The sequence below is a fragment of the Lissotriton helveticus genome, chromosome 1_1 (assembly GCF_964261635.1).
Source record: "Lissotriton helveticus chromosome 1_1, aLisHel1.1, whole genome shotgun sequence".
NCBI lineage: Eukaryota > Metazoa > Chordata > Amphibia > Caudata > Salamandridae > Lissotriton > Lissotriton helveticus.
The window spans coordinates 684,532,691-684,545,977 of NC_136057.1; the positions used below are offsets into that span (position 1 = coordinate 684,532,691).

At 47.2% G+C, this 13,287-nt stretch overlaps 1 protein-coding gene across 3 annotated transcripts in view; it reads left to right on the forward strand.

Annotated features, from left to right (window-relative positions):
• The window catches only part of SEPHS1 (selenophosphate synthetase 1), a 308,347-nt gene that overhangs the window by 184,057 nt on the left and 111,003 nt on the right, over positions 1-13,287 (forward strand). For all 3 annotated transcript variants that reach the window (XM_078674220.1, XM_078674218.1, XM_078674219.1), the window contains exon 7: positions 5,817-5,916. In XM_078674220.1, the coding sequence (XP_078530346.1) occupies positions 5,817-5,916 (100 nt within the window). The remainder of the gene's footprint in view (positions 1-5,816; positions 5,917-13,287) is intronic.

Genomic DNA, 13,287 nt, shown 5'->3' on the forward strand with positions numbered 1-13,287 from the left:
CACTCCACACACACCGCCAGCCAAGCAGCACTCCTTGCCCAAGGGGTCGCTTCCTAAAAACAAAATATACCCTGGTGCTGGCAAAACGGCAAAAAAAAACGGGCCGATTTGCCCCCAGGGTGGACAGAAAAACAAAAACACAATCATGGCCACCCGGAAGCGACCCTTACCCAAGGGGTCGCTTCCCAAAACAAACACATTGCCCCAACAAAAATCCCTGGTGCTAGTGGGTAATTTCTGCCCCCCCCCCCCCAGGGGGCAAAACGGGCCGATTTCCCCCCAGGGGGAGCAGAAAAACGAAAACATATTTGCTGCCCGCCTGGAAGCGACCCATGCCCAAGGGGTCGCTTCCTAAAAACTAAAATGAAATCCCTGGTATCTAGTGGGCATTTTCTGTCCCCCCTGGGGGCAAAACGGCAAAAAAACGGGCCGATTTGCAGCCAGGGGGGACAGAAAAACGTAAACATAAAAGATGCCCGCCATCTTGGCTCTTAAACACAACCCTGGTGCTAGTGGGGAATTTCTGCCCCCCTGGGGGCAAAACGGCCGAAAAAACGGGCCGATTTCCCCCGGGGGGAGGGGGGGGCAGAGAAACGAAAACATAATGAGACCCAGCCTGGAAGCGACCCTGGCCCAAGGGGTCGCTTCCTAAAAACTAAAATGAAATCCCTGGTGTCTAGTGGGGGCATTTCCGCCGCACGATCGCGACGCTGTGTGCGATCGTGAGGCAGAAATGCCCTGCAAAGAGACATCAGGGGAGAGGAAAATCTCTTTCCTCTCCCCTGATGCCTCTTCGCTGCCCCAAACCCCCGCCAGCCACGAAAAACCTACCTCTTTCTCCAGCGCTCAGAAAGCAAATGGCTTCCCGAGCGCTGGGAATCCCTGATGATGTCAGCGCGCGCTGTGCGCGCTGACGTCATCAGGGATTCCCATGGGGGGGCGGGGACGGCAGCGGAAGCTCTTCCACTGCCGTCCCCAGCAAAAAAACAAAGATCAGAGACCCTCGGGGGGAGCGCCAGCGCTTCCCCCCGAGGGTGGGGCTGATGACGAGCTGGCCTTGTCATCAGCGCACGACAGGTAAGCGCGATGACGAGCCCAGCTCGTCATTAGCCCCGAAGGGGTTAAGACAATGTACCACTGCCATGTATCCTGGCTAAAAAAGGTCCACAGTGCCTTAAAACAACAGCCTACACACTCAGCAGAAACCTGAGATCCGAGGTTAAAGTGTTAGCAAGGGTTCCAAGAATCAGAAAGGCTAGGATGGGTGCTCGGTCCTTTAGATACCTGGTAGCTAAGCACTGGAATACACTACCTGTTGTAATAAGAACAGAGCCCTTTGAAACAACCTTTCATAAAAAGCTGAAGACATGGCTCTTCCCACCAGTAAATTTAAATAATCCCATGAGACTTCCTGACACATGCCTTGGGGCTGAGTGTTTAATTTGCTTTACTCTCAACTCTTGCTATCTGATCGTTGGCTACTAGCGCGGGGACGCACCGGCGTTGTAACCATGCGCTCTATAAATGGATGGATAAATAAATAAATAAATATTACTGCAAATCTTGAAAAATGAGCACAAGTGCCAATATTGGTGTGTAAAGTGGTAGGTACGTTTGGTTTGCGATTATTTGCAAATGAAAAACCATAGGCTTATGTTGATGAGACCAATATATTGCAGCTCTTATTGATCACCAAAGGTGGAAGTACAGCTGTTACTTTTCATCAGATTGGAACATTAATGTTCCCATAGTTGAAGAACTTGGGTGTTACTTCAATCAATGCAAAGGCACATGTATGTCATCACAAGTAATTAATTCAGTTGTTTTAGAAACAATAGAAGTATTCGAAGGAGAATTAAGGCAACAGTGTTGAAGCCATCCTTGGCTTAAGGTTTGGCTATCTTATGGTTTTAGACTTCTAAAGAAACATTTTAAGAGACTTCACAATATAGAGAATTTTGCAGATAATCCAAGTAATAAAAGTGACACATTTCAAAAACACACATATCGCTCACTATCCGCATAAAACCCTAGCTGTTTGCTCTAGCCAGGATAAAATATGGCATTGGTGTAATCATGCAAAAGGCATTGGGGAGGAGTCCAAAAACATCTTGTGAGCTCCCATCATGCTCCAGGGTTGAATCTGCTTCCAGGTTGAGGACACCTGCCAGGATGATCGCAGTGTTGGGAGGTTTCGCTCCAACCCACTCCCTGTCGGGAGAAATGTTGCTGGAGATAATGGGCCATATCAAGCCACGTTGGAATCTGGTATCCATTTGGTCTTCTGAAAGAAGCGACTTCCCAAGCGACCCAGCAGATGCAATTAAGCAGTTGGTGATTCTCTTTCCCTTCTTCTCCACTCTAGTTTGGGCGCATATGAGAGAAACTGATGCTCGCGATCTATGCCGCAGCAGAAGGCATTTGGGTGCTGGTGGGGGTACCAGTCGCAGGGATCAGTCCAGATTGGTAACAAAAAGAGAGCGGCAGATAAGTAGGCACAGCCTGCGGAGATACCCTAGGTCTCTTCGTAGGTGGAGGAGTAGCCAGGAAGATCGCAGAAGCGGTCTGTGTAGTACAGATGTGGGTTGCATTTTTTTGGGGCGAAACTCTAGTACCATAGCTCAACTTGAAAAGCTTGAGGACGCCTCAACGAAAAGCAGCTCAAGGGATACATCAATGAAAACCCACGCTGCAAAGAACTCAAAAGCCTACAAGATTTGGAGGAATCTTCCTCTATATATATTGAACAGTCACTGCCTACAACCAGGCATGCAGCAGTCACCAGCATCGGAAGAAGCATCTCAATCCACAGCCTTATTGTTGAACTACTTGAATGAGTCAATTCTCAGTCCTGGTGCCAGGAAGTTTGGCCAGTTGGTAAGAGATTTGCAACCTTTTAATCAGCCCGCTCTCACAACAGACATGCTAGATAATAAGAAAGAAAAAGTTGTGAAAACCTCTCACCCCCTGTTTTTTACAGCAAAACCCAAAGTGAGCCAGAAGGTTCATGAGAAGAGTAAGAAAGCACAAGAAAGGATGCAGGACGAAGATATAAGCGATATTGCGGAGCTCACTCTCACACGAAATGAAAATCCTCTGTGGGCAGACGCTAGTCTAAATCACACACTGGCTTTTCAGGTTGAGGTACCATCTCTAGTACAAATATCCTCCTTGGAGAAATCACTTAATTTGATTCTAAACTAATTATGAGAAGTGAAACTGTCACAGGTAGATGCTAGCAGAAAAACAAGTGAGCAATTGGGCCAAATTTCCGACAGTCTGCTGCAACTTACTTCCCCCTTGACGCAGGCGGAGCAGAGGGTCTCCGCATTGAAAGACTCGAGTACCGACCAGGCAGGAATTAATATGAAAATGCAAACCGAATTAGAGGCACTGCAGTTGAAATTAGCTGACACAGAGAACAGGATCCCGGTGTGTAAATCTCCGATCCCAAGGAATACCGGAGGATCGAAAGGCAGGCCAACCCATCTCTTTGCTGATTTAGAGCTGGTTTTTAGGCATGCCCTTTGGGACAAAGGGTCAGAAGGAATGGTCTTAACTATTACTCGTGCCCAGAGGGACCCTGCTATTAGTCCTACAAGCGGCAACTATCATAGAGCAATTCTGTCGAAGTTTGGGTACTTCCAAACGAAGAACGAATTCTATAATGCACAACGAGGCAGAAATCATTTGCTACTTCTGACAATTTCACATTTCGCATCTTTTCAGATCTGTCGATCTCAGTTGCATGAAGTTATAAGGAACTTATTGCTTTAGTAGAAGGTTTTAAGCGCCTTGGAACCCCGGCTGAAATTGTTCAGCAATAAAAACTTAAGGTATTTTTTTCAGGGACATGCTCATATTTTTCAGTCTTTCGACTTGGCTAGAAATGTGCTGTAGAGCAAACAATTAACATAACAAGGGAATATGCCAATACTGATATAATCATTTAGCACACCTAATGGCATCCAAAGAAGAAATCAAATTCAAAGCTGGGTATTGCTATTTAATAGCTGTTTATTTTAATCATATATATTTGAAAATGTCAAATGTGGTACTTAGTACATTTTAAATTGAAGAGTTGCAAGCGCAAGAATGAAAAATAGGACACAATAAGATAAAATCACAATCACCACTTCAATAATCACGCATATCACAGTCATCCCACTCACATTCAAACATTCAAACAAAAGATAGTTCCCATAATCTTGATAGTTCAATATACCAGTATGGGAAGTATAAACGGTCTGCTGTAAATTCAACAAAAATCACAAAAGTAATTTCGGTGGAGTAACCCACTCAAATGGTTATTTAACAGTCAATTCTATTCAAACCATAAGTTTTATAAAGATGGTGTACAAAAATTCAAATGCGGTACAAATTGGCACAAGAAAAACAGAAGCAGACCAATGGAAAAAGGCCTTTTTCCATATACAGAAACAATTACATAACACTTCTACCTCAGCCGAGGTATTGAACCAGAACAGCAATAAACTCAGAAATGTATCCCAATTTGCAGTCCTTTGGACGTTGTCCAAGCCTTCACTGATGACTTTGTTGCTTTGGTATTGTCATATTATTTTAGCTGTAACCATCCTAACCCTCACCACCAGCCTAACTCTCCCAAACCCCCTCCCTCAAAAACTACCCCCTCCCCTTCCCCTCCGCCAGGTCTAAGTAGAGGTCCAAGTATCTCAATGCTCGTTCGGTAACTCCACATTCCTCTTCTCTTGGCTGGGGGCTAGTCCCCCACTGGCAGTTGTCCCCCCTTGTGATCCCTGTGTGGATTGTGAGGCCTGTCCAGTAACTTCCTGAATCATCACCCCCCCACACCAGCAATACCACTGGTATCATCCCTGCTAGTGGCCCGCATACGCCCCTCTTCGGCCAGAGCCCACTGCCTTAAGTCAGTTTTCCATTTCGCCAGTGAGGGCCCCTGCTGGGTTAACCAGTGAATCGCGATGCGCCGTCTAGATATAACAAGTGCCAGAACCATAAACCGCCTACTTGTCTTTCGTTTAGGATCCCGGGGAATCAGACCCAAAAGACAAGGGCGCAGAGCCATGTTAATCTGCCACCCTGTAATCCTAGTCAAGTGCTCTAGAACCGCCTTCCAGTACGTTTGAATTATCAAACAGGTCCACACCATATGCGGGAAATCCACCAGGGCGTGGCAACATCTGGGGCAGTATGGATCACGATGAAAGATGTGTTGGCTGTAGGAAACTGCTTTGTTTATAAATCGACAATATCAAGTTGAACTATTGATAAACTAAAGCCATACTACTGATGAAGCTGTACAAATGAAAATTGGATATGGAGTAAATAATGTCCCTGAACGGATGTCTACGGATTAGAAGTGGACTAGATTATTAGATACTATGAGACTGTTATTGACCATTTACTACTTCATGTGTGCTCGGAGAGGTTTTGTATAGAAATCTGCTGTATTCTATTAAACAAAATTTAGGAGTTGGGGTGCCAAGAAGGGATGGTTCCTAAAAGAATGTGTTCATTAATAATCATATGAATCACCTGATTTGATTGGTGTGACTTGAGGAGAGGTGGCGTTTTCTTATCGGATGATGTGTGAGGCTTTTTAAAATGATATCCTCTCAGAGTTTAGCCAGCTAGAGACTTTATAGCCTTTGTCCTTCCCGTGGGTAGGTTCAAGAGTGCCATGTCAACGCATTCTTTTTATACAGTCTTATTAAATTGGTCTTTTACTATATAAATTGAATTACTTGTGATCTTGTTTTGACCTGTGTCTGTCAAGGATGAAAATTCACAGCTGATATTTTGTTTTTCAACATCAGCCAGAAAAATGGAATAAAATTAAATTGGTGGTAACTCAAGAAGATGTGGAATTGGCATACCAGGAAGCAATGATGAATATGGCAAGACTGAACAGAACAGGTAAGAAAAAATAAGTTAGGTGAAAAGCCATCAATGTAATTTTAGTAGAAAGTACATTAAATAAATAATATATGTCCGAGGCATGTGGGCTGCTGAATTTATATCTATGCATAGATCGCCGCCTAGTGTTGGGTCCGGATGATTGCACATTGTTGTCCTGGAAGAGTCTTCGAAGTATCACGAGATAGGTGGCTCCTCCCCTGGACTACAGTGCGCATGGGCATCCTCTCCATGCTTAGATTGTTTTTTTCCGCCATTGGGTTCGGATGTACTTTCTTAACTCAAGTTCGGAATATATATAAATACTCTTTCTCAAGGCCAGAAGGCCTTCGGGGCATCGGTATTGTCTTTCGTTCGGTGCCTTCTACTTGTTTCCAGTTTCTTGGAACACAACGTCGAAGACAGATTGCCTTTCGACACCAAAGGCCCCATCAACGATCGACGATGGAACGGAGTCCGTTCAAGCGCTGCCCCGTTTGCAACTCGAAATACCCTCACATCGATGTGCACCCGGTGTGCAATAAATGTCTCTCACCGGACCACGACGAGGCCAGCTGCATGGCCTGTTCAAAATTCAGATCGAAGAAAACTCTTCGTCTTCGGCGCGCTGCACGACAGTTGGCGCGGGAGTCGGCACCCGATCCAGAAAACATCTTCGGGGGTGACGGCGAGGAGGGTGTACGAGAGGAGGATCCTGCTCAGCACTCGGATCCCGCATCGGAGCAAGACTCCTACTACAATGAGGACGAGGAAGAACTCTACGTCCATGATGAAGACATCGTCGAGGTAGGAGACGACGCACAACCTCTCAGAGCCGTCGACGACGACTCAAGCGAGGAGCTAGGCCCAACCGCAGTAGCGGGGCCCCTACACAGACTCTTCCACGGCTCAGGTCGAGGCATCGCTGGAAGGCCTTAGCCAAGATCTTCATCCAAGTTCTCTAGTCCCGCTTCGAGGCCCGACTAAGAACATTTCTAATGAGCCATCGGTCGAACGGCCACAATCAGTGGAGAAACAGAAACCTAAACATACAGACACTAAATCGAAACCGAAAGTGGTAAAAACTATCATCGGCTCGACGACTTCGGAACCCACCAAGTCAAAACGTGTGCTCGACCCCTCGGAGTCGACAGGGGGCGTCGATCCGAAGATCGGAGCGACAAAGCCCGTGTCTACAGTTAAACACGTCACGCTCACGTCGACGTCCGTCTCCAAAGATGGCGACTCTTCCAAGGGACTCAAGGCACAAAAAGCCATCGATCCGAAGATTCAGAAGCCGCAGTTAGTCAAGGCCTTCGAGCCAAAATCCAAACTCGGCCCAAAGGAACCGACCTCGTCGAAGCACACAAGCGTACCTGCTGCGCAGCAACGGCTCGAGACGACAAAGAGCCACAAGCACACGGACCTGTCGGAGTCGGTCGGATCGAAGACGAAGTCTTCAAAGCAAGTAGGTCCATCACCTATGCTTACGGCGCCGATAAAATATGGCCTGCCCCCCACGGCACGACCTAAAACTGTCCAACTCCCAAAGGCTACCGACTCATCCAAGTCCACAACGGTAGCTGCACCCACCCAGCCTCGGACGGAAGACGTTCTGTTCCAACCACCGTCCTACGACGAACAGTCGAAATTATACATCTACTCCGAATCAGGTCGACTCACCGTTTATAAACGAAAAATCAGGCCTGAAACTCCGATGGAGTCTTACAGGATACCACTAAAGAAAAAGAGGGACTCTACTGCCTCTCCTACACTTTTTGAACCCATACAGCCCTATGGGCAAGACTATACCTACTCTCCCACACCTGTCACTGAGGATGTGGAGGAAGGGGACAATGAGGACCAGTTTAACTATCCCATTGACACAGATCAGGATGAGTCCCAGCCATGGGCTGACACTGTTGACCCTGATGAACCACACACCACCCCTGACACTCAGTCATATGCGGTCAAAACTTCGCCTACTGAAGATACTGCTGCGTTTAACGCACTAATTGAAAGGGCAGCCCTTAACCATGATGTCGACATGCACGCTGACCCTGTGGAGGAAGACTTTCTCTTTGATACGTTCTCAACATCAGAAAGATCTGTAAAATCTCTGCCTATGCTCAAGGGTGTGCTCAACCATGCTAGCGACATTTTTAAAGAGCCCACTAAAGCGAGGGTGGTGAACCCCAGAATTGAACGGAAGTACCGTCCTGCGCCAGTGGACCCTACGTATATTAAAGGACTCCTTAGTGGTGGCTAATGCTCGTAAAAGAGCAAACTCTCAAACAACTGGTCAAGCTCCTCCTCCGGACAAAGAATCCAAGATCTTAGAAGCTTCTGGGAAGCGTGTAGCGGCTCAAGCAGCTAATATTTGGAGGATCTCCAATACACAAGCCCTGTTAGCAAGATATGACAGGGCCCACTATGACACGTTAGAGCAGCTACTGCAACACCTGCCAGATGCTTATAAGGAGGGAGCAGAAATGCTTATACAGGAAGGGAAGTTGATCTCCAACGCGTCCATTAAGTGTGCGTTAGATGCAGCTGACACAGCGGCTAGGGCCATAAACACTAGCGTAATGCTCTGACGGCATGCCTGGCTCCGCATCTCTGGTTTCAAGTCGGAAATCCAAACTAATCTACTTAATCAGCCAGTTAACCCTGACTGCCTGTTTGGTTCTGAGGTAGACACCACTCTAGAAAACATTAAGAAAGACACTGAAACTGCGAAATCCATGGGAGCTCTGCAGTCTCAACAGTTAAGGGGCAGTTCCTTTCGTCGCTCCGGTAACAGGGGAGCTTCTAGAGGTCAAGCGTCGCAACAAGCCCAATACACCAAGGGAGGCACACAATCCACCTATAACAAGAACAATAGGGGTGGATACCGTGGAAACAGCACCAAAGGCAGAGGACGTGGAAATAATAATGCCAGATCCTCCGCCACTAACAAACAGTGACGTCTTGTCACTGCCCCCCGACCATACCACACCGGTCGGGGGGAGACTTCAGCAGTTCCTGCCAGTCTGGGAAAGCATTACCACGGACAGGTGGGTGAGACAACTTGTACATCACGGCTATTGTCTGGAATTAACCTCCACTCCACCCAACATACCCCCAAGGCACCGTCCTATGTCCGCAGAGCACATGCACTTATTGCAGTAAGAAGTCATCTCCATGCTGCAAAAAGGGGCCATAGAACTCGTGCCTTTGGAATAACAGGGTACAGGGGTGTATTCACTGTACTTCTTAATCCCAAAAAAAGACGGGTCTCTACGGCCCATTCTAGACCTCAGACCCCTAAACCAATACATCCTATCAGAACACTTTCACATGCTCACTTTACAGCAAGTTCTGCCATTGCTCAGTCAGGGAGATTTCCTAGCAACCCTAGATCTGAAGGATGCCTATTTCCACATTCCCATTCACCCCAGTCACAAGAAATATCTCTGGTTCACCATCAACAACCAGCATTACCAGTTCAAGGTCCTGCCTTTCGGGGTCACTACTGCCCCCAGGGTGTTTACCAAATGCTTGGCGACAGCGGCCGCGCATCTTCGGAGACAACACATCCATGTCTATCCGTATCTAGACGACTGGCTTGTCCAGGCAAAATCGGCCCAGCAGTGTGCCAGCCACATGTCCCGCACGATTCACCTCCTACACAGTCTAGGATTTTCACTCAATTACCCAAAGTCTCATCTTCAACCCGCCCCTGTTCAACAGTACCTAGGCGCAGAAATAAACACTCTCACTGCCACAGCGGAACCGAACTCAGCGAGAGTTAACAGCATGCAGGTGCTGAATCGAAAATTCAGGCCACAACACTCACTCCCAGCGCAAGTGTTCATGCAACTAATAGGCATGATGGCCTCCTGCATCTTTATAGTCCCTCACGCAAGGCTACACATGCGTCCGCTTCAGGAATGCTTAGCACGCCAGTGGAACCAGGCTCACGGACAGCTGAAAGACCTACTGTTGGTAACCGGTCGTGCATACAACTCTCTGCATTGGTGGAACACACAAAACCTTTGCAGGGGACGACCGTTCCAGGAGCCTGTACAACATGTGGTGCTCACAGCGGACGCATCTCTCCAGGGCTGGGGAGCTCATGTCCTCCATTATACTGTGCAGGGACTGTGGACCACACAGCAGAAACGGTTGCACATCAACCTCCTGGAATTGATGGCAATCTTCATGGCGATGAAGGCATTCAAGTTGCATGTCTGCAACAAAGTCGTGCTTATCCGGACGGACAACATGACTGCGATGTATTACATTCAAAAGCAGGGGGGGACACACTCCCCACAATTGTCACACCTAGCACAGTGCATGTGGAAGTGGGCCATTCAGAGGAACATGTTCCTCATGGCGGAACACCTCCCTGGCAAGGACAACCAGATGGCGGACCTGCTCAGCAGGCACAGCCATCAGATGCACGAGTGGGAGATACATCCCTCGGTGCTCCAACCATATTTGCAGCAGTGGGGTCATCCAGAGATAGACCTCTTCGCCACACCAGAAAACGCAACATGCCACACCTTCGCCGCCAGGTTCCCACACCCGCAGTCTCAGGGCAATGCGATATGGATGAACTGGTCAAACAGATTTGCGTACGCTTTTCCTCCGGCACCACTCATACCGCTGGTGGCGCGCAAACTGAGGCAGCACTCCATGTCACTCATCCTAGTTACTCCAACGTGGGCGAGGCAAGCCTGGTACACCACGTTCCTAGAAATTTCAGTGGTGCCCCATCAGCGACTAAAATTCACACCCAGTCTCCTCACTCAGAGCCATGGAGACATTCAGCACCCAGATCCGCAACAGTTAAGCCTTGCAATCTGGCTCCTGAAGTCATAGAGTTTGGCTACCTAAACCTGCCCCCTGGCTGTATGGACATCATCAAGGAGGCTAGAAGACCTACCACCAGGACATGCTATGCGGCGAAATGGAAGCGTTTTGTCATCTATTGTTCCAATAATTACATTAATCCACTGGATGCTTCCACGCAAAACATCATATGTTACTTGCTGCACCTATACAGATGCAATCTAGCGTATAGTTCCATCAGGATACATTTAGCTGCAATGGCCGCTTATCTTCAAAATAGACAGCACCTCTCCCTTTTCAGAGTGCTGGCCATTAAGGCTTTTATGGAGGGACTCAAAAGAGTCATTCCTCCAAGACACCCGCCTTCGCCTGTCTGGAACATCAACATAGTCCTCACCAGGCTCATGGGTCCACCATTTGAACCTCTTCACTCTTGTGAGATTCAATTTCTCACATGGAAAGTGGCTTTTCTGGTGGCGATCACGTCGCTCAGACGGGTTAGTGAGCTGCAAGCCCTCACTATTCAAGAGCCTTTCATTCAAATTCATGCTAATAGGGTAGTGCTGCGTACCAACCCTAAATTTATGCCCAAGGTAGTGTCACAGTTCCACATTAACCAAACTATTGAACTACCAGTATTCTTCCCAAATCCTGATTCAGTAGCAGACAGAGCACTACACACACTAGATGTTAAAAGGGCTTTCCTGTATTACATAGACAGGACTAAAGATTTCAGGAAAACTAAACAACTGTTTGTTGCCTTCTCTCCACAGCACAAGGGCAACCCAATTTCAAAATCAGGTATAGCCAGATGGATTGTTAAGTGCATACAGATCTGTTATCAAAAGGCTAAACGCACATTAACAGTTCCCCCAAGAGCGCATTCCACACGCAAGTTAGGGGCATCCATGGCTTTCCTAGGTAACATTCCTCTAGAGGATATATGTAGAGCAGCCACATGGACCACCATACACACATTCACCAAACACTACTGCGTGGATGTACACTCAAAACAGCAAGCTGCTGTAGGGCAAGCTGTTCTCAGAACTCAGACTGCTGCAGCTGGCACGGGCAACCGCCGCTAGGGAGGGTACTACTATTTATTCTATGCATAGATATAAATTCAACAGCCCACATGCCTCGAACGGAATATGCTACTTACCAGTATGCATCTGTTCTTGGCATGTAGGGCTGCTGACATTTATATCGCCCACCCTCCTCCCCGGTGCCTGTCGCAGCTGTAGCACTCAGAATTATTCTCAAGCATGGTCATCACTTACTGTATCATACTCCATCTCTGCCACAATGGCGAAAAACAATCTGAGCATGGAGAGGATGCCCATGCGCACTGTAGTCCAGGGGAGGAGCCACCTATCTCGTGATACTTCGAAGACTCTTCCAGGACAACAATGTGCAATCATCCGGACCCAACACTAGGCGGCGATCTATGCATAGATATAAATGTCAGCAGCCCTACATACCAAGAACAGATGCATACTGGTAAGTAGCATATTCCATACTAGAAATTCTGTTTGCTCTTTGACCACTTGCGTATTTGTCAACCTAATCCAGCAAGCCACTTTAGTTTGCCCCTAGTGACACATGCCCATCCAGAAGTGGGCAGGATCTGCTGTTTCTTTCCAGGCTTGTGTTTCATCGCTTCGCACAGAAGGGTCTTATTAACAATTCAACATGGCCATTCAAACATCTGCCTTTTCTTTTTGCACCATTAGATAGTAACCCCACATCAGAGTGAATTTCAGATGAGCATCTGCCCAATGCAATGCAAGAGGTGTATGCATTATTCTCTAAGAGTGCTATCTAGAGGATGCAAGTCTTGGAAAGACGCTCTCTCTTGCCTCATTCTGAAGCTGGAGAGAGGTATGGATCTCTGACCTCAAAATGCCTTCCTGCGGAAGGACATATTTGAATGCTCATGCGGGCCCATATCCTGTCTGCCCTTGACCTGGGTGTCTGGTTGCCACCTTTGAACCTGCAGGACATGCATTTTCATATGTTGTCCTTGTGAGCGAATAAATTGTATTAGGTGGTGCGTTTGTGTGACCTTACCATGTAATACACTTAACCCCTCTGAGCAGCAAGGCTTACACAAAGGAACACTTGTAAAGCATTTAAACAGAACCAAAACAACTGAAGAAGAAATCAACAAGACACCAAGGAAATCAGACACCAGTTTATAAAAATAGACTGTATTTGTATACACCACAACGAAAAAGATCTAAAAGAAGGTTCCAGAGTTATAGAATTTATAAGAATCTGATTTTCTTTTCTTGGTTTCACAAGAGCAGTTATAACCGCCTCCCTGGTGCCAAGGGCAGAGTATCCTGTTGCACTGCCTCCTGGTACATATCATCCAGGCATGGAGCCAGTACCGCTTAATATTCTTTGCCGAACTTCAACATTAGACCGTCTCATCCTGTGGATTTATTACCTGGCATATTCTCTATTGCAGTGATAAATTCATGTGTACTAATCGACTCTGAGTAAGTGTGCGCACATTTACTCTATTTAGGCAAGCACAAAGCTACCTATGTA